Source organism: Syzygium oleosum, unplaced genomic scaffold (genome assembly GCF_021117445.2).
Source record: "Syzygium oleosum isolate NSW1041296 unplaced genomic scaffold, Sole_v2.1 Sole_v2.25, whole genome shotgun sequence".
Lineage (NCBI taxonomy): Eukaryota > Viridiplantae > Streptophyta > Magnoliopsida > Myrtales > Myrtaceae > Syzygium > Syzygium oleosum.
The window spans coordinates 1,662,149-1,689,742 of record NW_026607509.1 but is presented as its reverse complement, the minus strand read 5'-3'; the positions used below and the strand labels follow the sequence as shown (position 1 = coordinate 1,689,742).

At 40.4% G+C, this 27,594-nt stretch overlaps 1 protein-coding gene across 3 annotated transcripts; it reads left to right on the top strand.

The window, feature by feature from the left end:
- Positions 1-10,436: 10,436 nt before the first annotated feature.
- LOC115674819 (kinesin-like protein KIN-7K, chloroplastic) lies at positions 10,437-26,825 on the top strand. 3 transcript variants are annotated; one of them, XM_056302785.1, is made up of 24 exons: positions 10,437-10,788; positions 11,249-11,529; positions 11,622-11,719; positions 12,516-12,605; positions 12,738-12,790; positions 13,885-13,950; positions 14,034-14,087; positions 14,252-14,311; positions 14,789-14,867; positions 15,421-15,488; positions 16,236-16,298; positions 17,139-17,243; positions 18,263-18,367; positions 18,458-18,565; positions 18,632-18,781; positions 19,433-19,615; positions 19,805-19,963; positions 20,932-21,162; positions 22,634-22,774; positions 22,853-22,978; positions 23,062-23,112; positions 23,793-23,840; positions 23,947-24,150; positions 26,065-26,825. In XM_056302785.1, exons 2-24 carry the CDS (start codon positions 11,282-11,284, stop codon positions 26,605-26,607), a joined length of 3,033 nt encoding a protein of 1,010 aa, XP_056158760.1. In that variant the 5' UTR covers positions 10,437-10,788; positions 11,249-11,281; the 3' UTR covers positions 26,608-26,825. The 3 variants fall into 3 exon arrangements, with proteins under 3 accessions (XP_056158760.1, XP_056158761.1, XP_056158762.1); XM_056302786.1 differs by lacking the exon at positions 10,437-10,788 and adding an exon at positions 10,847-11,108; XM_056302787.1 differs by lacking the exon at positions 10,437-10,788 and having other exon boundaries at positions 11,386-11,529; positions 12,683-12,790.
- Positions 26,826-27,594: the final 769 nt, after the last annotated feature.

Here is a 27,594-nt window from a genome sequence, read left to right as displayed (position 1 = left end):
TGCAATCCTAAAATTTGTCGCGAAGTGCAATTGAGTCCTAAAACTTTCAAAAAGTGCAATCAAGTCCTAAAATTTATCAAATTAGTAGGCCTTCTGTTGATCATACTTTTTAAAAGTATTTGGACTCAATTGCACTTCCGCGACAAGTTTTGGGACTCAATTACACTTTTTTAAAGTTTCATGACTTGATTATACTTTCGTGACAAGTTTTAGGACTCAATTGAACTTTTTGAAAGTTTTAGGACTCAATTGTACTTTCGTAATAAATTTTAGGACTTCCAGTACACTCATCCCTTAATTGTAAGCAGCGCACTTGAGATGAATCCTTAATTATGAAAAGTAACTTACCGCATGTATCTCAATTGGATAGTAGGGAATAATACTAAGTATATGTAAGGCCTGTTTACAAGATTGTGCATTACGCAATGTGGCAGGCTCCTTGTTGGAATGTCACTATTGAATTTTAGTTCATCAGTAGTCTATCTATTTGTAGGCCAATCTTAGTAGGCCAAGCATTACCAGAATGCTTGATTGTTTGATGATGCTTCTTAGGTTACGTCGGCCTGTCCATCACCTATATTTGGCGAGGATTGTGGCCGGCGAGGGTTGTGACACCCTTGTCTAGATTTGGCGAGGGTGTCGGCCCTTGCCAGGGCGAGGGGGCGACCCTCGCCAAAGGCCGGCAAGGGCGTCGCAGCCCTCGCCTGTGCCACCGACCTTCGCAAACCGTCGCCAAGGCCTGGCAACCAGCATAGGAAAATAGGGAAAAAAAAAGGATAAAAATTCACAATATTTACATAAAATTTTGCAAAAATTGTTTACGTTAGCGCCGGCTATTAGCACGTAGGACGTCTAGCGTCACATCAGCGATTTTCGGCCAAAATTAACAGGAAAGACTACATTGGCAAATCATTGAAATATTTAGAACTAAATTGGCAAATTTGAAAATTTTAAGACTGAATTAGCCGTTGTACAATAAGTTTATGAGTTTTTGGACAAATATCTCCTGAATTGGTTATCAAAACTTGTCCTACTTCGTCAACATTTTAATTCACTCGAAATCACTAGTACATGAAGAATATACGAGACCCAAATGACCACTCATCTCATTAATTCAACTCTATCATTTCTCTCTTAGAACAGCCTAATGGTGTGACCATTTTAACCTTTTCCTGTGCCACTTAGGTTCAAAGCTTTGGTAACCATCCTTTTCCAATGAGAATGGTGCATGCAACTTCCTTTTTTTTATTTAGATATCATCTAGCTTGGGTTTGATAAGACGACCCTTCCACGTTTTGCCGTAACCATTCACCAATACAAAGCTCACATAAAATTGAATGAGCAGAGCCTGACAGAGGGAGTTAATTTTGATGGACTTGTGGTAGGGCCTAGTACTTGCCATGATAAGCAATGGCTTTCTGAGCATCCTCAGGTGGTCCAAGAAAAACCTAAAATATACCTCCAATGTCCTTCGTTTTCGTTTTCATCTTCTTTCCGCACTAGCTAGCTACCTTCCACACATGCATGTATGACACATTTCCTTCCAACATGTCTTTATAGACGTGGGGTCGCATCCTCATCGACGCGCCCGGTTGAAAAATCTCATCGACGATTGCGAATCGCATTGGCGAATAACGATGTGTGACCAAGTACGGGACAATAACGAAAAGCTAGAGTTTCTAGTTGTAGCAACTTAATTTACGATTCGGAGTATCTTTTCTATTTTCTAGTTATGGTATGTGTTAATGTTTGAGCGACCTTCTCCTAGATATGCGTACAATAATTGTATTGGCCTTGCGAAATGTACATCCCATCGCGTCAGATCGATCAATTTGATTGGTGAGGAACTATTTTTGTCACATTTTATACAATTCAAGAGAGACCGGTGGGGGTCCCTTGACGTTGAGTGCCCTTTTTTGTAGGTTCATCAGACTTCATAATGCACTTAACCTTTTATGGTATCTTGGAGATCTGCAAGACAAACCCATTTCGAGGTCTCGATTGGAAATGCCAACCAACTAATCCCGAATAATTGGATGTTTTAACTGCACATTTATTAGTGTTTTTCACTCCTAGGGCATTGCATACCATGAAAATGGATTTGAGGAAAATGAGCTCGACACGTAATAAGGTAATTTATTCATAACATATAATTAAGTCGTTAAATGTCAGCATCGTGTAATTAGATCCTAAAATTTGTGAAAAGAAGGCACGATATTCGAGTATCTCTATTGGGTCCCTTAGTTTTAGATGATGGAAATTTTTTATGTGATTTTTCTTTGGTTTATGTTTTTCTCTTACCCATTTGTGCATTTTTGCGAGTACCCGGCACTAATGTGATGCCAAGTATTTTTCACTCTGCGAAGATTGGCGAAAAGGAAATAATAGACTAATAAGAAATGGAAGAAAATAGAGAGAGGGAGAGGAAGGGGTGCAAGGCAGCAGTGACCGTCGTCCATGCATCAGCGATGGTCTCTCGCCCCCATGGAAAGAAGGGATTAGAGGCGCATGCTAATGAACAAACATAGAGATAGAAAGAAGGAAGAAGGGTGGAGGGGATGGCGAACTTAGGCGAGGTCAAGCTCACTTAAGCCTTCTAGCTGCCATCATTGGTGATGGTGGCGAATCTTTTGCAGCGATTCCGCCACCATATAAACTCTCATACGTAGAGGTGATCATTAGGCAGGCAATCTACCTGAGCCTGAGAGGCTCAAGCGGGAAAACGGGTAGTTTTGGACCAAGGTCTTACTTAAACAAGCCCGGTTTGGTCCGGAAATTATTATAGAAAATTCAATGTTATAAGTGGACTAGGGCAACATATCAAGCCTGCATTGGAGTTAAAGAGAATTTTTTTTTTTATAGAAAAAATAGTTTCAAAAGTGACAATGGAAGAGACAGTGCCCGATTGATTATGTCTCCTTCGAATTTCTTCACTTCTTGTCCATAGATTTGGTCTACTCTCGCTTACTATCACAGGTTTTGCCACTTCACTTCTTTCTTCTTCCTTTCTTTTCATTTCTTGTCCATGGATTTTTCATCCGAAACCTTCTTCTTGATTTTGACATGTGTTTATGATCCATTTATTTAACTCTGTCTCCTTTTCCCTTTTTAATTATGACAGTGCATTTGCGCGTGCTTTGCCGATCTTATCGAGTTTTGTTAGAGAGAGAGAGAGGGAGAGCGTGTGCTTGTTTGGGTGTCACAAGTCGAGAATAATGCATTCTTTTCCGAGTAAATCCAAACTATCATGTCTAGATGCTTTAACACAACATTTTCTGAAAAGGATAAATCGATTCGAGAAGGTCCACATAGTAATGCTCATTTCTATACTACTTCTATAAGAGTATACGTTTTGCATTGGCAGCGTACCTAATAATAAAACTATATCAACCCTCAAATTTCAATTCTATTGAGATTGGGAAGAATTGACCGAGGAGATCCAATGAACAGTATCAAAACTTTCTTCAACGCAGCTGTAGCCGAGCCCAAAGGCCTCATGTACCAAATTTGGGCTTTGTACTAATCTAAGATCACACACTTACAAAGTTTCAATCCATCCACAACTCATTTTACAACGGTTGCTGCTCGGTCCCGGACTCACTTCGGACTCAAGACCTACAACAGGGACATCGAATTCGGTAGGGGTGTCAAAAACCGAATTGAAATCAGAACTGGACGGAAATTTTGTGCATTTTCAGTTCGGGTCGGGTTTCGGTTCGGATGATGAAAAGATAATTGTTCTTTTCTTCAGGTTTGGTTAACCAAACTGAACTAAAATTCTCAACAAAAACTAAATGCTCTTTCTCACCTCTCTCAAAATCGCAATGAGAAACCATAATATAAGTTTTTCTCATCCGAACCGAACTGGGGTTTATATTCGATTCGGCTCGAGATTCAGTTCGGTTTAAGCGTATACCCTAACAGTTCAGTTCGGTTCGGTTCGGTTCGGTTCGGATTTTCAAAAAACCCGAACCTAATCGAACCGATGACACCCCTAGAATTCAGCACGCTAGGCTCACGCTCTGCTCTCGGGGTCGAGGTTGTCGAACACGAAAATATTTTTTCGTTCACTAATTTTTATAAAACCGTGACGAGGGCCGGAAAAATAGTTTATGGGCCAAGCCTTGTTGTCCAAATGGTCTCCCCCAAGTCCCCTATTTTGCCCTCAAAAGAGCGGGCCCAGGACAGCGAAGGCTTTTCACATCGCAACAGTCTAAAACATTGGACGTGCAGAATGAAGAAGCGTCGAGATACCGACCTGACAGATCCGTGTGTCTTACTTCTTGTCTCTGTAATGTTCATGCCCACCTAAGTTTCAGAAATCAGAACGCACATGAACATCGAACATCGAACATCCATGGTTTGAAGGGCGCGATACATGTGACATGGGACCAAACAAAGCTTTGATTAAGGTCGAGATATTCCTGCCGTTGGTGTTCGAATACTGGGATGGCGATTTGCTCGGGCCGACTTGAATATCAGTCCAAACCCCGGTCCAATGCGATCTGGTCCCGAAAATTCACCGAGAAGGAATTGGTGACATACAAGTGTGCATTGCACTTCTTCAATCGATCGATTCAACTGTCGGACGAAATTTAATGTAGTAGATATAGAGGCATGCGTGAAGTCTTGTCATTCGATGATGACAAGACACCACTCCAAATTTAATGTAGTTCTTTTAACCTTAATTTTCACTACTGTTCTAGCTTTGAAAATTGACTAGCTGTCCCTCTATTCTACGACAAACCCACTTTATCCTAAGAAAAAATTTATTGAAAAATTTTCATAAAATTAAATGGTATACGAAAATTTTTATGGACATATAATTTCCAGTCAAGAAATTTATTTCTTTTCATCTAATTTCGTGTATTCCTGATAACAAAACAACAAAAGTGCTTTGATCGATGCATCTACTTATATATTTATTTTTTTAGGTAAAGTTGTTCAATCAATCCTGAATATATTAAACAAGTATCAATTCGATTATAAATTTTTCGATTTTGTCGATTTTATCATAAACATTTCTACTAAATTTCGATATAGTCTTTTCGATCAATTTTCATAGAAGGTCACTAAAGTGATGATGTGACATACGATGATGTATCGTCACGTTAGCGATTTCCAACGAAAATTGACGAAGAATACTATATTGGAATTTCGCACAAAAATTTAGGTTTAAATTGATTAAATTAAAAAGTTTAGAATTTAATTAGGTAATTTTTTTATTTATTTTTACATGCAAGCGATATAAGCTATAGCAAGATTGAGTATCATCAAGCTATGAAAAAAAATTTAGAGTTAATACCACGAAAAATCCCAAACTGGTATATTTGTGATAAATTTACCCTCTGTTAATTTCTGTTAACTTTTACTGTCAAATTGCTTAATTTGATGACACGTCGCAATTAACGGGTGTCCTTTTTGTTTGTCACATGTTTACCAGTGTGTGATTTTTTGTTATATTGATCCAATTTAACGGAAGGTAAATTTATCACAAGTGTACCAGTTTGAAACTTTTGGCAGTCAAACTATTAGTTCGAGGTAAATTCGTCACAAATATACCGATTTGGAATTTTTCGCGATATTAATCAAAAAATTCATACAAAGGCTTACACGCAAGTGAGGTAATGATGACTCTCATATAAAGCTATCTTTTTTCAACATCATCTTATCATTGGAAACCTAACGTAGCTCATCAGCCCAAGGCCATCATGGCCACTAATGATTCCAACCTGCTTGCTGTCGGTAGAACTTTCGCAATTGGACTATTGATTAGCTTTAGAGGATGAATTATCTACTCCACTGTAATATATGAATTAGTGAATGTATGGTCCAATCTCGATTATAATATAAGATCTAACTTGCTCCACTTTTTCATGATTTCTCTTAACGTTTTCCAGACACTTGACCTAAATCATCAACCATCAATGACAATCATCAATACCACCATTTGGTCCCATCTTTTGCCTGGAGCCGGGGCCGCCACCATACAAGAAGAATGCCTTCGAAAGAAACAACTCCCCCACCAAATTAGTCCAATTAATCCTAAATTTATTGTGCAGCTACAAATTCGGTCCTATACATTTCAATTTTACAAATTTAGTCTTAAACCTTTGCACGAAATTACAATATTGTCCTTCTGGCCAATTTTCGTCGGAAATCACTGAAGAACCCATCCATAAATATGATCTCTGAAGCCTTGCCAAGCGTGTTGAAAAAATCAGCTAATGCCATGCAGGACAACTGGCGATGATTGAACCACCACATCAGCCATTTCTAGCAAAAATTGATCGGAATGACTACATCGAAATTTCATGTAAGGGTTTAGGACTAAATTTGCAAAATTGAAAAGCTGAAGACTGAATTGTCATCCATATAATAATTTAAGACTGATTAGGTAGATTTTCTAAAATAGATAACCGGTGTGTACTAAAGAAGAACTATGCGTATATGTTCTACGAGACAAGAACGTAGAAGGAAGACATGTACTCGACCTTCTATTTTTTTTTTTTTTATCTCTCTGACTTTGTATTCACGAGAAGCCGCAAGCAACTCTCACTTCTAAGGTATTGTTGATGGAAAGAGATGGCAAACCTACCCTCCCTTGTGTATTCTAATATTTTGGTATGTGCGGCATATGAATAAGATCAAATGACTTGTTTTGTTAACTCGTGACTCGAAAACCCTATGGGTTTAGGCCGATTTGTGATTGGATTCGATGTAAACTAAACCATTTGGATTGACGAGCTTTGGACGTTTGTAGTAGAGGTGGAGGTAGTAATTGTTCAATGAATTCTACACGGACATCGTATATGAGATCCATGTGGAACCCGCTAAGTTTATTAGAGAAAATTCATAAAATAATTTCTTGAAAAATGTTAAATCCCCTTCAGAAATTAAGTAAAGCCACAGGGCTGACATGCCTATGTTGTCGAGACCCGTGTACGAGGGAGTCGTTCCTTGTAACGGTTCGCGGACTCAGAATCGATCACGAGCCGCATCAAACATCGAAATGGAGACGAAGTTCGTGGAAAATGGACGAATTGGTCGCACTATGGACAGGGCCATTTGATCTAAAATCGATTTGTTGTGTGCAAATGAATGGTGGAAGGAATGTGACGTCTGATGACTAGTGAGGATTGCGAAGTAGGCAAAAAGATGGTGCTTTTGCGACCTTTCTTCCTATATCTTGTATGACCGATGTCTAATCATTCATAGAGAGGGACGTATGCTTGGTGGGTTAGGTGAGAAGCAATTCTCTTTGATACCAAACGGGAATTATTGTTCTTGATTCACGAAAATAAACAATTGGGGACAACCCCCAATAACTCGTGAAAGAATAAGGAAAAAGGAAAAAATTGAAGAGTCGACAAAGGCCGTCGAAGCTGTTGCCTCATGTTAGTGTGAAACGAAAGGCAGGGCCTTCGTCGCCGTGTTCGATTTAAAGTAACGAGCTTCTACCGCACACGATGATGGGGGAGACATGAAAGCTTAGTTTTCTGTGGTTTTTTTTGGAGTGTGAAATCCTAAGAACATGTTATGGATAAGAAAAGGCTAGATAGGAAAAAAAGCTATCCTTCCAATGTTTGGATATGCACATCAAATTGGATCGGTCTGGATACATTTGATAAGAGCCCTGAATACATCATCAGGGTACCAAGGCCGATATAATTGAAAGAAATTATGGAACGAATATCTCACTCTTCTTTCTCTATCATGACTAGCAATAATGCCATCATTGATGCCGCTAATGGCCATTGCGTCGTGCGGTGGTCGTTGCTCCCACGGGACCACTGCACGACGCATACGGAAGGAGGGAGCCGATATGTAGGAAAGTGAACAAAACTTCCGGCCTCATTTTGAGTTCGGGCCCCTGTCTCCAAGACACGCGTCGAAAATCCTCTCGTCAAAACCCAACAATCCGTCACCAATTTACAGGGATGAAAAAGAGAATTCTCGAAAAATGACAATTTCCAGGTAATTTCTTATCTCGTATCCATTAAGGCATTAACCATAGTGCCCCAAATCACGCAAGACCAGACGGAGAAGAAGAAGGGCACGAAAGTAGAGAATGTGAAAGGAGAAAAGAGTGCTGGAATCGAAACGGGATGCTTTTCTTCCTCTCTTCATTTTCTTTCTTTTTGGTTCTTTTTCTTTTTGGCTGACAACTAGTTGAGGGGTAATACGTGGATCATTGATGTTCGGTTAAGAGGTAATCTCATTACAGAGAGGAGCCGAAGCTCCCACAAGGGCCTCCGCAATCTGTCCGTTTAATATACAGTGACAGCGGATTTCACGGTGTGTTCCTTATTTTAACGTGCCGGTGCACGCCCTACACTCCAAATTTCCCCTGAATCCAGGGAAAGGGAATATCCTCCGGAAGTTTTACGTTCTGGTAATCCCGATTTCTGGATGAGATCAAGATAAATTCTTGTGAAGATTTGCTTAGGCCCAGGAAAGGAGAAAAAGAGTGCTAGGATGGAAAGAGGATGCTTTTCTTCCTCTCTTTCCTTTTTGCTTTTTTTTGGGTTGACAACTGGTTGAGGGGTAGAGATCGGTCAAGAGTAAGGGCAAAGTGGCCATATGTTTAGGTGGGCTAAAGATTCCGGATGACACGAAGAAGACAAGAGAGCGAAGAATAAGTATCCGAGACAGACAGCATCCCTTCGGTTGCAATGAGTGGTTGGTAAATGGCATGATGACTTCCCCCCCTCCCCCCTTTTTTTTTTCTTTCCTTTTTAAAAAAAAATGAATTTTGTGGATTAGATATTGTATTGTATATTCATAGAATAATCAATTTCTTGCTTTTCTTTTACGGTCAGGAAAGGACAAAAGAAAAAATCAAATGAGGAAGGAATTTCTCCCCAAGGGGGGGAGAAAAAGAGAGCAACCCCCGTGACCATGTCACAGGAAATTAAAAGTCGAAGCGGGCATATCCTCAAAAGGCTCAATCTTGGTTCTTATTCGGATTTCGGAATGCTTCTATGTTCTCTATTTACGGGCAAACTTCATCGAGTAGTCTATAACTTTCCAAGTTTGAGGATTTTTGTGCAACCATGCTAAAGAGGTCATGCATCGAGTGTGATCACAATCGTTAAATTTTGTAAGACCCACATGATTAACTATTATGATTGAACCAATCCATCGTGGATCAGATTCGGGCAACTATTTATTCCCGCGGAAGTGTTTTCCAAGAGAATTGTGTTCATTAGGATTCAAAAACATTACCATGTTTACCTCTAGAGACAACATATGAAGTTGAACACTTAATCAACTCGGCAGGTTGTTTACTGATGTAATTAAGAAAGATCCTAAGTCACTCACCCTTAAAAGGATCTCAAAAGGTACTCCACGTTGATAATCTAGCTTAATATAAAGAAAAAGGCATTGCTTTATTGTCCGTCCTACAAAATGTCCCTTTTTAAGTGTCCCTCGACGGTTTTTTAGCATCTTGAATGTCTCATTCTTCCTTTCCATTTTTTAAATTGGATTGCCGCATCGAGATCAAATAGAAATCCGCGGAGCATATTCCCGCTATACTTATGATGTCCATATGTCGATGTTCAAGCTCCCAACATTTCGCGCCATAGAAAAGCACCGTCCTATAAAGATTTTCCTTTTAAGCGCCCCGCTACGATTTTTATGCCAAAATATACTATCTTCAATGTCTAATTTCCCCTTTTCAATTCGAAACCACTAGAGTACCTGATCGAGTTTTAATGGAACTCCATGGAGCAATTTAATGAAGAAAAAGTAACATTAAATGTTGGGAACTCTCTTATTTATTTATCTTTTGCTAATACGCAAGAGATTATTTTTGGCAACAGATATTATTTCCCGCCCGAGATAATTAAGACGAGAAATTAATAAAAAGGAAGGAAAAAAAAAAAACTCTCGGACAAAGACACGTCGCTCCAAAACAGGCGTTTTGTCCCCACCCGAAATAGGAAAACGAAGAAAAAGAAAAAGAAAAGGACAAAAAGGAGGAGAAAATAATCGAAATCTGATTGGCCCGCGACTCCTGTGACCGTGCGTTTATTGCACACAGCGCACTGCAAAGCTGCAAAGTCTGCGCTCCTCCCCCACCCCCCCAAATAGTCCAATTCATCACCACCACCGTATTTCTCTCTCTCTCTCTCTCTCTAAATTAAAAAATGAATAAACAATAAAAAAAATCACAACTCAACCTAATTCCATGCAGAATAAATAAAAAAGAAAAAAGAAAGAAAAAGAAAAAGGAGGAAAAAGGCAGCTTCCTCCCCCCCTATCTCTCTCTCTCTTCTCTCTGTTACCTGCGTGTGTCTGTACTGTACTCACCAAATTAAGCTTAATTAACCGCGCTTCACGAGTTAACGTACCCGACTCCCTCTCTCTCTCCTACTCTCTCTCTCTCTCTCTCTCTATCTCTACAGCACACACGCGCACAGAGAGAGAGAGAGAGAGAAAAGTGGTGTGGGGATTGGAAATGCGATTTGGCTTTGATGCAGGGGGCATCCCTTCCGAGGCCAAAAACACCAGGAAGAGCTAAGCCCCTCAGCCCCGAGGAGAGAGAAAGCTAGAGAGAGAGAGAGAGAGAGAGAGAGAGAGAGGCGGCTGGTTCACCGGGAGTGATGGCTGCTGAGGATGATGATGATGTCCTCCTCCTCCTCCTGCGTCCCTAGATCTGGACCTCGCTCCGCCGCCGCCGCCGCCGCCGGGGAGATCACCGTCTCCGTTCGCGAAGCTTCCTCTCCCCCCCCCCCCCCCTCCGAGTGACGTACGCGCAATGCTCGCCTGATCCTGTCGCAGGTACTTCGTCTTCGCCCCCGCGCGCGCGTCTGCCGTCATCCGCCTCTCTGTTCTTGACTGCTTCGGAGGAGGTTTTGTTTGACTTTGAAAAAAATGAAGTCTCTCTCGGTCGAGTCGAGATTGCTGGCTCCGTGTGCTGTGCGTGCCGTCGCTTTTGCGGTTCGGTTCCTCGTGCTCAGTGTACGAGAGGCTACGACCGAGTAATCCGATCTGAATGCGGTTTTTCGCGGTTTTCTTTGTTTCTCGTTTTGCCGGTGAAAAATCGAGGGGGAGGTAGCGCGGCGAGTTGCTCGACGGGCGTAATCCTCTGAGAGAATGTGGTACTGGACGATGCGAGAGATTGCATTTCTCATTCGCGCTCTGCGCGAGCTTGGAGTTGGAGTTGGAGATTCTTTCGAAGTTGATTTGATTGTTGAAGCCTGCTTTTTTTTCTTTTCTTTAATCTTTTTCGCTCCGTCAGTTTTTGTGCGGCCGTTGAGGTGTGGAAAGGACGATGGCGTCGAGGCGCGTGTCGAAATCGAATAGATTGAGCCTGAGCAGCTCTAGAGCCGCCAATTCTCCTGTGTCGTCCACCACCTCGTCTTCGAAACAGAATCTGGAGACTTCCGCCGACGGTCAGAGCTCTCCCGCGTCGTCTTCGGCACGCAGCAAGCCTCAGTATTTCTACACCGAGAGTTTCCCTGTGGATTCGGAGAGATCCAAAGAGAATGTCACGGTGACCGTCCGGTTTCGGCCGCTCAGGTGCATTGGCCTTCTTTGAGCGGTGAATTTGCTGGCGGAATTTGTGCGGAACACCTGCCGATGTGGTTTTGTTGGTTTTGTTTTTGGAACAGCCCCAGGGAAATTCGCCAGGGTGAAGAGATTGCTTGGTACGCCGATGGAGAAACGATCGTGCGCAATGAGCATAATCCATCAATTGCGTATGCTTACGGTAAGTTTTTATAAAGTGTATGGCCATGGTGGTGTGTGATCTCTAGTCTCTTTTAGCTAATTCCTGTAGTAATAACTGAAGTGAAGTGGGCAGGTATATTCATATGCGTACTAAATTTTCTTTTGGCATTGGCTTTAGATCTCTAAGAAGATCGAGTGGAAAATATATAGTGCTTGGAAGGCTACATATACTTTTTCTGTCCAACAAAAGCTAAGAGTGGTTAGTTAGGGTTTTAAGTACGACGAACTGTCAAATAAATAATTCCAATTAGCGTCAGCAATTTGATCGCTGCCTAGTCGAATTCATCCAATAACTCTCTGCTTCCTTTCCGCTCGACATTCTTGCTTGGTTTTTACAAAAATTACTGTCCATTCCGCATTTCCTAGCTGACTCTAGACTCTAGACAGCTCCCTCGACTGTCCTTACTGCCAAACAATGATCCCTTAGTAATAAAACATGCTTCCTTTAATCTTGTTTTCTGGGATTTGCCAATCGGTAGCTGTATTGCCAGTACAAACTGAAGTTTTTATGGTAATGCAAGAATGCAGGGAGATTGCATTTGCGAATTAGTAATACTTATAAAATACTCACCATTGGTGGAAGGTGTTAGCAATTCAAATCGATGCTATGTATTATCTTCCTATGTGCTCAGAAACCTAAACTTTTGTTTCTAAAAAATATTCCTTATTTATCACAGGCTTTAAATGTTCTCATCCTGCACTGACGGTGGACTTTCTCTTAGTAGTTACGATCTATACTTTATTAGCTTTAACTTTTTCCTCTTTTATGCTTCTAGATCGCGTATTTGGTCCCACAACCACGACGCGTCATGTCTATGATGTTGCTGCTCAACATGTTATTAGTGGTGCTATGGACGGAATCAATGGTCCGTATGCTGTAGGCTCTTCACACTCTTCTGTCTCTAATTTTTTTTTTTTAAATTCTTTCTGTCTCTAATTGCAGAGTGTCTGCATTGTACATTTTGCCTTTTGTCGTCTATCTTTACCTCCCAATGCAGGAACTATTTTTGCATATGGTGTGACAAGCAGTGGGAAGACTCACACCATGCATGTGAGTTCATGTACTCTGTAAATCTTATGTTGCCTCATATTGGAATATAAATTTGATCACTTTACTATGATCTGAAACGTGCTATAGCATCCTTGAGGAGTCATTCATACATTTTCCTCGGTCATAGTTTTTCTGATAGTCTATTTGTTCAGTATTTTTCCGTGATGTTATACGTTTTTATATGTACCTGGATGAAACTAACACAATCACATTTCGCATACACGGAGTTCCAAAATAAGTAGATCTTTCTTGGGTATTGTGTTTATACTATTTGGTGACATTCGGTTCTCAAATTCGTATTGAGGGGTCCAGTTGCATCAATTAACTTTGACTTTATCATAACAATCATTACAACATAGTCTGAGAGAGATTTGGCCCTCTTTTGGCTTGGGATACCTCAGAATGAACTGTTAAAAGATAAAAAATGTGGTTTTTTTTTTTTGCTTATGTGAATTAGTGGAGTGACATAGATGCTAGACGATTTTTATCCATGAAAAGGAATAAACTCCATTTTCTTAACCACTGCAGCATGACATATTCTAAGCTTTGTTACACTTTTGTTTTTGAGGTTCATCAAGTATGGTCAGCGTACATGTTTGTTCTGCTTCATTAACAAGCAATTCTTAGTCTTTGTTTATTCAACCTGAGCGTGTTTTAGCCTCTTTCTTCAGAGCGGTAATTGTCAGTTTGATGAAAGAGAGAATTCCATGCTGAGCGCATCTAAATAAGAACTTAAATGTTCGAACTGGTTTTGTTCGGAGTTGACCCTATTTCCGTCTTCTTATTGTTTTAGCATCCTACTGAATTATAAGGGTGAATTCATCTATAAGGATAAAGTTCATGCGACAATGATGTGTTAAGAAGATGCTTTACTCCTAAGCTCACACTATAACTGTGGGTTGTTTTCTGAACTATGAGGTCAAGTATTTCGTATTGTGCTGCTTTATGCACTGCTTTGTCCTATTCCTTGTCGTACATTGGTAAACTTAGCTAGAAGATACTATCTGCAGTGGCTTCTGATACTGAACGTAGTAATTTGATGTGATGTCAAGCTATGCATCTGAACTTGCAATCACTATGATGGCTCTTTGCAGGGTGATCAGAGGTCGCCTGGAATTATACCACTAGCTGTTAAGGATGCTTTTAGCATTATTCAAGAGGTAATCGCTATAGTTGTCAGCCAGTGGCGTAACTTCTACCTTGAGCTTCTTGTTACAAAATAACATGTTTTCTTGCAATTCAGACTCCGAACAGGGAATTTCTACTTCGTGTGTCATACTTAGAGATTTATAACGAGGTAAGTTTCTTCTCATGATTTCTAAGTGCTTGGTTCCTTGTGGCTTTTTACATCAACTTTGTTTTTTTTGGTGATTCTGGTATTTGTACTTAACATGAAGCAGTTTGGTTGCTCTTACAAACTAGTTTGTGAAATCACTGGTTTTGGAACTTCATGAATTGCAGGTTGTAAATGATTTGCTAAACCCGGCAGGGCAAAATTTAAGAATTCGAGAGGATGCTCAGGTAACCACTTAACAATTGCTACTTTCTTCTTAGAAATTACTTCGTCCTTGCTCGGGTTTTTTTTTATCGGAAATATTGTTAGTACCTGAATAATTAATAGCACTGACTGGAGAAACGATTGTAATGGACCTCAAAGTTTGGAAACTACCCCTGGACATTTGAAATATGTGATAAGGGTTACCTCACATTCAAGATGTTTTGAGGTGCAACACCACCTCCTTGTAAAGAAATATGATCGACCTTAATTGCTTTTGCAACTTCTAACCTATTGAATTCCATTATCTATCTCATGATTTCTTCAAGGGCAATTAAATACAGTCTACCCTACTCTATGCTAAGCTGTCATTTATTTATTTTTCATCTTATTTTTTGCCAAATCTGCTACGCTTGTAAAGAGGCCAAATTGTTGAGCCTGACACATCTTCTTGACAAACGTTGAGTCTGGGGCTTGCATGGCTAATAAGGATGGTCTTGCAGGGGACCTTTGTTGAGGGAATAAAGGAGGAAGTTGTACTGTCTCCTGCTCATGCCCTCTCCTTGATAGCAGCCGGAGAAGGTAAATGATGTGAAATTATGTTACTCTGGAAGGAAAATGATTGTTCGTTTGAAGTATAATTGTCCATTCTAAAGCATATAAGTTGGTGATATCGCTATCTAGAGAAAGGCGTTAGGTCTGAATCTATGTACATATAAAGATAGATGCATGATCTATCATGCAAGGTGAAGTAAAAAAATGACACACGGCTTCATGTCCAAATAAAGTAAGAATAGAATAAAAAGGTGTAAATAAGCCATATAGAATCAATGGATTCATGGAAAAATTCCTCCGTGGTATTATTATTTTTCTCACAAATGTTTTGGCTGATGAAGGGATCGGATGGTATAATTCCTTTGTATTATTAGTAGATTGGAGGATTAGAAACATGATTGTTACTGTTTGTTTTTTTTTGGTAAAAAATTGTTGCTGTTGAATTGGCTGTTTTTGCATTAATTGTTATTTCATCATCTTATTGACAATGTACCGGTTTAATTTGGTAACCTAACTTTTATTGAATCTTGTGATAGTTTTACGTTGATAGTGTCGTTGATATGATTTTTATTAACCACAGAGCATAGACACGTTGGATCCACCAATTTCAATTTGCTGAGCAGCCGGAGCCATACAATATTTACTCTGGTATGTTGCTCATATTTTGAAAAAACCAAGATTGACTTGCTGTTATAATTATGACTAATGTGTTGACTAATGTGTTGATTCAAACATTAAAGTTCTTTGCGGTACAATTTTTGTAAATTAAACAATTAGAGAGCCATATTATCCTTCCAGAGATTGAGAGGAAAACAAGAGACGAGTCAAAGATAAAGAAGGAAAGAAAAAAAAAAATCTTTGCACCCATGAAGACTCAAAGAAAAAAGCTATCACATATGATGTTTAGCTTAACTATGCACTGTGTCACCTCTCCATAGCGACATGATTGTTTAGATGGTTTTTATCAGAGAAATCGGCAGAGATATCACACCTGTTTTATATGGAAGTAGAAACTGTAGACCTTTTTGCCATATTGAGCGACCAGGTATCACTAGCTCAATCAGACATATAACTCGAATGGTCCTGCCGGAGGTGTCAACGATCAGTGATTGATTGCGGATATAATTGCATAATATGAACTGCAAACTTAAATCTGATTAAATATGCCAAATTGACTAGCTTTAATAATTTGAAACCCCAGGAAAATAACAGACTCAATATCCACGAGCAGAAAGTAATTCTACAACGGATACTGTAAGAATTACCCCAGCAAATGAGTGACATATATAAACTGCCAATGACAATACTGTATTCATCTTGATAAGCATTGGGCATGTACATTCCTTTCGCTGTGCTTTCCTCTTACAACGTTACATCTGCTCCAACTGTTTACAGACAATAGAGAGTAGCCCATGTGGTGAAAACTCAGAGGGGGAAGCAGTAACCCTGTCGCAACTGGTAAAATCCAAAATCTTTCATTTGATAAGTTTGTTTCAAGTCGTTCGATTGTCTATTGTAGTTTCAAATAGCAGCAGATAGCAATTGTTGCATAATTATATTGTGGTCAAGGTGGGTATTGCCACTGCTGTTGGCTGCTAGCGTGGTGTGAAAGAATTTATACTTACTGTTGTAAGCAGAGGTTATTGTGCACCAGTCTTGCTAAGAAAACTGTCCTGTTTTTTCGACTGACATTTTTTTTTATCAGTCAAAAGTTTGGATGATTGCTCAGGCAACTGACTGCAGCTTTGTCCTTTATAATAGCAACTAGAGCAGCCTGATCAAACAAGGTTTTTAATTTAACTTGTCAACAAAACATTTTGACATTTCATTCAGAAAAAATGTTGACATCTTATATATCTTGATTATTTTATGTTTGCTTTGGTACGTTTACCAAACACGAACTTAAAAGTCTGACTGTCTTGTCACAGATTGAATGTTCAAAGTTGCAGACCTAGGTTGTCTGAAAGTTTTTAAAGGTTAAAACTGAAGCTGAAGAATTAGCATCTTACTGTTTCTACTGTCTGATAGAAAAGAACCCGGACTGCAATCATTATAGTGTAATGTCGCAACACAATAGTATACCCACTGTAACTGTTTCCACAGTCATTGCAATGCGATTGCCTTGCAACCACTGCCTCTATCTAGATCATTACTTCCATGAAGAGTAAGCTTTTTCAATTTTTTTTTTCTGGACAATTAGATTAAACTTTTACTTGAGCATTGATTGTTTTGAATGACTTTGTTCTCCATGTAAAAGTCTGCAACCTGTAACCTTTCATGTTTTACTTATACCTGCAGAACCTCATCGATCTGGCAGGTTCTGAAAGTTCAAAGGTTGAAGCAACTGGTGTAAGGAGGAAAGAAGGATCCTACATCAACAAAAGTTTGCTAACTCTGGGAACTGTGAGGCCTCATATGTTTCTTTATCAAACTGAGTTGTTAGTATGGATCGATTTGGTTTTATCTGACCTTTTAGAGATGATAGTCCGTTGCTTGACTCAGTGCAGATATTATTTTCATTTTGCCATAACAAAACTAGTTCAGTCTATTCTCGGCTCCTGGCCCTCTCTCTCTCTCTCTCTCTCTATGTGCATGTGCGTAAAATTTTGTTTAGACAATGGGTGTTGTTTAGTCAATTAGTGTTATACTTGTGTAGCCAAGAGAAGGAAAATAAGTGAGCTAGTCTTAGAACAGCAAGGATATGCTTTCACATTGAAGGGATGCAGACATTACTGAGCTTTTTGAGTCCATGTCTAAGTTGAGGGAAATCTTATGATGTAGGTTGAGGAAGACAACTTGTAATAAATGGTTCTCAGTTACTTCTCTTGAGCTGAAGAGATCCTTGTGTGGTTCGCTGTAATGTTCTTTGGCCTCAATGAACCTCCATTTGAGGCTTAGTTTGTGTTCTTAAGCTCTGTCTCTGGAAGATTATGCAAAAAAAAAGACAAAAGAAAATTTCTCCCTGCATACTTTTGTGAATATACATTTTTTTTTCTGGTTTTTGGAAAAGAAGCAGAAGAAGACAAAACTGTTGATGACAGCAAATATTATGAGATAAAGCAATGTCTATTTTCCCTAGACTTTATGTCTCGTGCTTTGGTATTATAACTGCACTTTTTGAATCAGTTCAGATAAATTGCAAGCAATTTTCCTCTTTTTGAAATGAGATGTTAAGCAATTAAATTAAGTTGCACAGAATCATAGTTTGTGCAGTGAGGCAATATTTTCACTCAATCAACTAAATGCCAAATGGGTTCTAAGTTCTTGAACTACTTGGCATATCTCATACCCCAACCGACAACAATATTGATCCATTCATGAAGGTGTCAATTTTCGAATTTTATCTCTGGGAAATGGTTTAATGTCATGGTCCTTATTTTCTTTTGAAAGGTTTAGTTTTAACTGAGTATTGTGACTTTTAGGTGATATCAAAATTAACTGATGGGAGGGCTACTCACGTACCATACCGAGACTCCAAGTTGACAAGGCTCCTCCAGTCTTCTCTAAGTGGTCATGGACGAGTATCTGTAAGCCTTCAAGTTACTTATGTCAAATCATAGATATCATTTCTGGAAAAAATTCACAGATTGTAATTATTTTTCTTCTGGAGCTTCCAGCTTATTTGCACTGTCACTCCTTCGTCAAGCAATTCTGAGGAGACACATAACACATTGAAGTTTGCTCATCGTGCAAAACATATTGAAATTCAAGCAGCACAAAACAAGGTGAGCACACATGATCTGTTGATTCCCCATATTCAGGATACTTATACCTGATTTATCTATATGCAGATCATTGACGAGAAGTCGCTGATTAAAAAGTACCAAAATGAGATACGACGCCTAAAAGAAGAATTAGAACAATTAAAGAAGGGTATCGTCACCATTCCTCAAATGAAAGATGCTGCTGGAAAAGATGACATTCTGCTCCTGAAACAAAAGGTACTCCAATAGTGAGTCAGCATGGTCACCATTGCTTCTCTCTCTCTCTCTCTCTCTCTCTCTCTCTCTTCATGGACACTTTGAAAGGCCCGAAAGCAAGTTATTTGAAAATTTTATAAGTAGGATTGTCAATTAGGAATACAAAAGCCTCTTCTCATCTATTTTTTCAATCAAGACAAAATAATCATTGTGTTTTCCCGCTAGAAATTGCTTTTTAACTTTTCAATTACCATTTCCTTCCAAAGGATTCAACCTCAATTGAATCCTGTGGTGGATTTGATTGGTAATGCACAGAAACTGCTGAAAGAAGTGTCTAAGTTGTATAAAATGTTGCAAATTGCAGGAGCGCAGCAAGAATGTTTTTAAATATTGTGTACCTTGATCATGATATCCTTGTAATCAACAGTTATGCTTGCCTTTGCCTACATTAGGTGGTTAATTTCATCATGGTAGAGACTAGTAGTCAAGTTTCATAACTTTCTTCATATATTTGTCTCTGTGACTTTTTTTTTTTTTTGGTAAGGTGTCTCTGTGACTTTTTTTTTTTTTTTTTGGTAAGGAGTGTCTCTGTGACTTTGTTTCTTCATAAAGTGAAGAATGTTTGTATGACCTGTTCCATTCCATTTTTTATTTGCGACTTTATATGTAAAGCTAGAAGATGGTCAAGTTAAGCTTCAGTCCAGATTGGAACAAGAAGAGGAAGCGAAAGCTGCTTTATTGGGCCGAATTCAGCGGTTGACGAAATTAATCTTGGTATCCACAAAAGATTCGCCATCGTCCAAACTTCCGCATCGCCCTGGTCATAGGAGGAGACATTCCTTTGGTGAAGAAGAGGTGTGGTTGGTTTTCATAATAGCTTGTTTCTATAACCTTAAGAAAAGAATATACAAGAGTTTGTTTCTATAGTTTCTTGTTGTATTACAACTGTGCACAGTAATTTACTTTAAAAGCATTTTGGATTTTGGTTTACCTACTCAACGTAAAGTGTTTCATGACTAATGCTAATTTATTCAACTTATACAGCTTGCATATCTACCCTACAAAAGACGGGACTTGATTTTAGATGATGAAAATATAGAGTTGTATGTTTCTCTTGAGGCCAACTGTGAAACAGCAGATGACCCAGTGAAGGAGGAAAAGAAGAGCAAGAAGCATGGATTGCTGAACTGGTTAAAGCCACGTGTATGAATGACAAATCTTCTGTTCCTTTCTAGATATTGCATATTTTTATAAATTCTCACATAGCAGTTTTTTTGGGGGGAGGTCATTCATATAGCAATTTTACTGTTCTTCTTTCTGTGTTTAAGGGGTTCTTGATATGCTTATTAGGAATTCCCATCATTGTTGCTTTAACTTGTGCTGTGTGCATGTCTTTATGCTTTTGTTTCATTAGATGATAACAGGAGAAACATTTAAGCATCAGATGCTTAGCATTTCCTCTCATGTGTATGGCCTAATTGGACTTTTCTTGTTCTTCTTCTTTTAATTTGACACAAAATCTGTGGTACTGAATTGAACAAGCCATTTTTTTTATAGATTCTAGTAAAAGCTTCAATTTTAGATGCAAGCTGCTGGTAAACTGTGCCGCAATCATACCTAAGGATCTCTAACTGGGGGATCTTCACCTGTACCAGTGGACATCCTTCATAAGGCATCTGTAGTTCATTAGCTGTTCCCGGTTTCCTAGTAGATGACATACAATAAAGAACTCACACCCTGTTGCAGCATGAGGCCCATGGGTATTTTTCTTTTCCAAGTATTTAAGGGAAGTTCATGATGAATATATTAGGTCCACTATATTGTTAGTTTGAATATGGATGTACCAATCAACAGCGTCATCATCTTTTAAATATTTGGAGAGCTTGTCAATTAAAATGCTGAAGATTTTCTCAGGATTTCCATACTTTTTGGAAACAAAAAAATTGGGGGGGTGAAGCATTCTTCAATTTTTCCTGTATTACATTTTCCTCTTTTTTCTTAAAATTTTTTTTGCTTTGACCATGTTAGCTTTAGCTTTTATTTTCCAAGTATAGTTGCCCCAGCAAACTGGTGCACCTATATGTAGCCATATGCTTTCAACTAGACTTCATCAGCATATTATTTTTCGGTTGAATCTCATGTTGTCTGTTTTCCGTTTCTTCTGTTTACAGAAACGAGATAGTGGCTTGGGTACGCTGGCAAGTACTAGTGATAAATCAAGTGGAGTAAAATCTGTTAGCACACCTTCAACGCCCCAAGCAGAAAGTGGCAACTTTCTTACAGAATCCAGACTATCCCAATCTTTAGTCACAGAAAGTTCTCCTGTAGCAGATATTCTTTGTGAGAGTAGAGAGGACCGAGATGTTCGCGAAGATAACTTTTTGGGACAAGAGACACCTCTGGTAAGCCATTTATGTTTTCTATGGCAAGTGTCAAGCAGGAAACTTGCCAAGACCTGGCAGTTGGTTGATATTTTGATCCAGAATTAATTCTCTTATCTTGGCGATGAACTCACTTGTAGAAAACACTATTACCGAACAGTGCCTAGGAACTGCACGCGGTTTTCTGGGTTTATGCCGAAGATATACTTGTATTGTTCATGAGTGTTCTAAGACTCTTCCAAAATCATTCTTCTAGTCTGTCGAATGTCCAGTCACAACATGAATCTGCACATCATAGCCATGTGCTATTCTAAGTTTTATCAAAAGTAGAATGTTTGGTTACTCTCTTTGGGTTATAAAGTCGGAGATGCATGCATGCATGAGTGTGTCATGATTCATATGAGATCTCTCTCCTTTCTCCGTCCAGACACATGCACATGAAGGCATGCAAACTTGATGCACCGTACATATGAACATGCACATATATTGGGCCCGTTTGGTTCAGCATTTGGATCAACATTTGCCAAATGCTAGCATTTGGAATGCTGAACCCAAATTTTTTATCCCCAAACTACCCTTAGTTATTTTGGCTTATTCCGGTTTTGCCCCTCGTGTGTACTGTTCATCTTCTTCTTCGTGAGGTGGCCGGCAAGGGAGGCCCGCGCTGGATCGGGCCGGCAAGAGGCCGGCGGCCGTTGCCCGAGGCCGGGCGACCCTCGGGAGGGTCACGGGACCCAAAGGCCGCCGCCCGGGTCGCGCGGCTCAGGCGGCTGCCGCCCTGGGTCGCGCGACCTCAGCGACCGCCCGGGTCGCTTGACTCAGGCGCCGTCGCCCGGGTCGCGGGACCCAGGGATGCGGTCGCCCGAGGTCCCGCGACCCAGGTGGCCGTCGCCTCGAGGTCGCGCGACCCAGCGGCCGTCGCCTGAGGTCGCGACACCCAGGCGACGGTCGCCTGAGGTCGCGCGACCCAGGCGACGGCCGCCTGAGATCGCGCGACCCAGGCGCCGGCCGCCTGGGTCGCACGACTCAGGCGGTCGCTTGGGTCCCGCGACCCTCACTGAGGGTCACCCGGCCTCGGGCGACGGCCGCCGGCCCCAGATCTGGCCCGCCGGCGGTCGCCCGACCTCAGGCGACGGCCGCCGGCGCCAGATCTGGCTCGCCGGCGGCCGGCCGGCACCGGCTCCGGCGAAGGGTAAGTTAGGTTTTTTATTCCCAAAGTCCATTTGCAAAAATAATTCACCAAACACTATATTTTGGCCAAGTAGCTTTACAAAATATTTTTACCAAACACCATTTGCATTTCTCCAATGAGCTTTCACCCAAAGGTATTTGCATTCCTCCAAGTAGCATTTTCAAAGTTGAACCAAACGGGCCCATTGTAGGTTTACATCTATCAACGTACTTATGTATGTTTGTCTAAATGTGCAAGTCCAAATTTGTGGTGAGTTACATTTTTAACCATTAGCTTATACTTGTATTCTATGGGGTACAGAGTAGCCTAAAATCAATCGATCAGATCGAACTCCTAAGGGAGCAACAAAAGATATTGTCGGGGGAGTTGGCACTACATTCGAGTGCTTTAAAGCGGTTATCAGAGGAGACTGCAAGAAACCCCCAGAAGGAACAGATTCATGTAATTTTTTCTTTCCTCGGATCTTAAATCTTGTATAATGTAATCAAGTACTATCTTAACACTTTGCTGGTATTTAAGGTGGAGATGAAGAAGTTAAATGATGAAATTAAGGTCAAGAATGAACAAATAGCTTTGCTTGAGAAGCAAATTGCTGATTCCATCGTTGCTTCTCATGACAAGATGGGTAAACATGAAGTATCTCAAGTAAGTTGCACGTTTCTTCAAATGATTCCGCTGTTTTATGGGTTCACAGACAACATTATGCTCTGTATCTCCAAATGTTGCAGCATATTGCTGACCTGATGGCTCAACTGAATGAGAAGTCCTTCGAACTTGAGGTAGTTTATTAATGCATGTGTTGATGCTATTATACGTTCTTATCTGTCTTTAGAGTACTTAAGGAAAATTGCCACGGTGGATTGGCAGATTTATATAATTATTTTATACAGAAGTGCTCCTGATAATCTATAGATGCGTAATGAGCGGCACTGGAGTTATTTTTGAATTTGGAATTGTGATGTTTGCCATCTATGACGTCCTTTCTGCTAAGTGTTAAAAAACATGAAGATATATGTATGATTACCTGATAGTGGTAGTTGATTTCTTGGCATCTGTTAAAGCATTTAAGCTCATTTCCTTTTTATGCTGTCATCATTAGGGGTGTCAAGACCAAACACTATACCCACATTTTTATTCCTTTTTATGCTGTCATCAATGATAGACATGATGACCCATTGACACCCCTAGTCATCATGTCTATTCACATTAGATTCCTGCCTCAGGCCTCACATGCAATGCCAAAAGAATAAAAATGTGGGTTGTATGTTTCCTTACCTTTATCGTAATCAATCTGAGTTGCTTGCTGAGTTGGCAACTTCACCTGACTGCTTGGCTACTGCCTCATCTGATACGCAGAAATTTAATTTCAAGGGCATAAACAGAGAGATATGGGCCATTTGTTATTTGCATCTACAAGCCTCTGCTTATGATTAATCTATTTGGCTTGTTGAATCGTCAGGTTAAAACTGCAGATAACCGTGTCATTCAAGAGCAGCTCAACGAAAAGGTACCCGGAGCTTTTAAATTCATGTATTTCTGTTACACCATAGTTTGGTTCATGACGATTGTCAAAGTTTAAAACCCGTTTTGGACTTGCACTTGTTTTGGTACAGACTCGTGAGTGTGAAGGATTGCAAGAAACAATAACATCCTTGAGGCAACAGCTCTCGGATGGCCTGGATTTGAGAAAGCTTAGTCCATCAGTCGGCTACTCTCAGAGACTTGCTGGAGTGAAGAGCTTTCTTGGAGAACTTGGCTTGCAAAAAGAAGATAATTTGGTTACTGACAAAAATGAAGGCTCGCTTGTACAAAGACAGGTTTCCTCTTGGACTTTTAACCATCTCTTCTGATCTTAGTCTCCGGTTTAGGAGAGTATTTAATGGAGTCATAGCCAATTGATGGATACTGCTAGACCTGTTAAACGGGTGGGTCGGGTCGGGTTTGGGTTGGGTCATAAATGGTCCAACCCAAATTGACCCATTAATCCGTTTATGACCCATTTATTCATAGTGTAAATATCTCGACCCATACCCGACCCGACCCATACCCAACCCATACCCGACCCGACCCATATTGCTAAAACACTTTTATATTTAACCAAATCTAGGAATACTTGTTTCTTATGATTTTTTTTTTAAATTATACTGCTAAAACATTTTATGCAATACAAAGCTAGTGAAAAAATTTTATAATTTTTTTTAAAATTGAGGTTCTGTTTGTTTTACGAAAAATGCGACATTTCTAAAAAATATTTTCCATAAAGTCATTATCCAAGAAAATAAAAAAAAATTAATATTTTTTTAAAATCGAATTTTTAATTTTTTTTTTCTTTTTTTCTTTTTCCTTTATTTTTGGCCGATCGCCGGCCGCCGTGGCCGGCGACCGACCACAGGCGAGGACGAGCTCGCCGGAGGCCGGCGAAGCTCGTTCTCGCCGGCCTCAGGCGAGGCTCCAGCCTCGCCGATCTGGCGAGACTCGAGCTCGCCGGCCTCGGGCGAGCTCGACCTCGCCGGATCTGGCGAGGTGGAGCCTCGCCCGAGGCCGCGAAGCTCAAGCTCGCTAGCCTTGGGCGAGGTCGAGTTCGCCGAGGCGGCGAGCTCGAGTCTCGCCGGCCTCGGCGAGGCTCCACCTCGCCAGATCCGGCGAGGTCGAGCTCGCCCGAGGCCGGCGAGCTCGAGTCTCGCCAGATCGGCGAGGCTGGAGCCTCGCCGGGATCGGGCGAGCCTCGAGGTCGCCGGAATCGGGCGAGCTCGAGGCTCGCCAGATCGGCGAGGCTCGAGCCTCGCCCAAGGCCGGCTAGCTCGAGCTTCGCCGGCCTCCGGCGAGGTCGTCCCGCCCTGGTGGCCGGTCGCCGTGGCCGACCGCCGGCCGGAAAAAAAAAAAAAGAAAAAGAAAGAAGAGAAAAGAAAAAAGAAAAAGAGAAAAAAAAATAATTAAATTTCGATTTTTTTAAAACATTTTTGTAAAGAGGGAGAGAGTGTGTGGATGGATCTAGTAGATGGGTTGGACATGGGTTCCAAACTCAACCCATTTAGACCCATTTATCTTTAAGCTTTAAAATTTAAAACCCATTTAAGGTTGACTCTTTAAAATTAAAGTGACCCATATATGACCCATTTAAAAATAAATGGGTCATATATGGGTTTAAGACCCATTTTTACACCTCTAGATACTGCTTATGAAAGCTGTTCATAGGTAACATTTTCATGTATACTCTGTCACACAGTTATAGGGAAGCTCCCAGGTTTTGGTGCATTGATCTCTTTCTGGTTGACATTGATAGTAGTTTACTGCCTGCCTTCAGCCAACCACCAAAGTAAAGGTCTCCTGGAAATTAGATTATTTGCATTTTTGTGATTGTTAAGAAATTTGTTATATGCATTTTTGGTCTGTTCTATGACAATTTAAGTTTTTGGGAAAAAGGTTTATATAACATGATCTCAAAACACCTGTCTATGTTCAAATCCTAACACTTCCAAAAACTTGTTTGCACCTGCTTGTGCATTCTGAGTATAAGGGTGTGATTATGAGAACATTCCTGACAGCTCATATATTTTTCTAAAACTTTAATTTGTTTGTGCAGTCAAAGTGTCTTGTAATTAAATTGCTTTAGTTATGACATTTTAATGAGGAGCAAATAAATAATGATCATAAGTCATAACTTAGTTATGCTTTTCATTTGATACAACACTGTTCCGTGAACATCTTGACCGACTCCTGTACTTCATTAGGCTACCAAGATTGAAGAATTGAACCGAAAGGTGACTGAGTTAACTGAGTCCAACCAACAGTTAGTAGTTCGGAATCAGAAACTGGCTGAGGACAGTTCGTACGCCAAAGGCCTCGCCTCAGCCGCTGCTGTTGAGCTCAAGGCCTTGTCAGAAGAAGTCGCGAAGCTCATGAATCATAATGACAGGCTCACTGCTGAGCTGGCAGCTTCTAGGAACTCCCAAACGCCACGCAGGAGCAGCAGTACGATCCGTAATGGACGGAGGGAGAGCCACATAAAGCGTCAAGACCAAGGTGTCTCGCCTGCTGCTGATATGAAAAGAGAACTGACAATAATCCGAGAAAGAGAGGTAGCTTATGAAGCCGCTCTTCAGGAGAAGGACCAAAGGGAGTCCGAGCTACAAAAGAAAGTGGAGGAGTCCAAGCACAGAGAAGCTTACTTGGAGAACGAGCTTGCTAACATGTGGGTTCTTGTTGCAAAGCTGAAAAAATCGCATGGACCAGAAACTGACATTTCTGATTCGGCGAAAGAAAATCAACGATGACGTGGTCTTTAAAATCCGCATAGGGTAAGGATGTAATGGTTTGAGATGTGGACTGTACGCTGACTTTTTGCTTTGTTTAGGGATTGGTTTGGGAAGATGCGGCTTTGTACAGGATTGTTCTGTTAAGTGAATGAAAGAGCCTGATGTTTTGTAAATACAGGAGGGTCTCTCTTCGTGTGGATGCCCTCCAATCAAGTGTATGTAATTTGTTTTCTGAAGCCCCAGGAATAATTTGAGCTTCTCTGGTGAGTATTGAGTACTGCTACCTTGACATTGGTTCGACGAATCCCCATATTGAGATCGTGACACGTGTCGTTGAGAAACAGATAAGCAGGGTGCCATGATCTCAAGCTGCTAAACTGAGATAACAAACACTAGAATCGACACTCGCCATATCGCCTTATTCATTCTCAAACTAGGAAGTCAATTCGCCTGTAACTTCTTGATATGCGGTGACATATCTTTCGATTTGTATGCTGTTCAAGTTGGACATGTCATGTCACAAGATAGAATATGGAGAAAGTAGAATTATCTCCTCGAATTTGCACGTATTTATTGAACTCAATGATAATGGTTCTATACTTGCTTTGTTGCTCTCTTTCCATCAATTCAGTTTCTTTTCTCTTTGCACCCACAATCGTGAGGACGATCACGACCCATTACCATATCGAGTTGGTAAGACAGCTTTGAACCATTTCAACCTTGATGACACCTTAGAGTGAGCAAGTTTGCACTTCAAGCTAAAGAAATGGTGAACTTGTAGATGGTGAAGCTCAGAATTAAAGCTTAGTGTAAGCTTGAGGCTAACAGTATGTAATTACATCCTAGCGACGACTGTGTCGTATCCTTAACTTCCCAATTGATTTTTTTCCTCAACCATTTACTAGAAGTTTCTACTTATACGATGCTGCAACTTTCTCGGTATAATGCCCGATCCATCTTAGCAATTCATGCTTTTGGTGATTTTCTCTAGATGTTATGACTAAT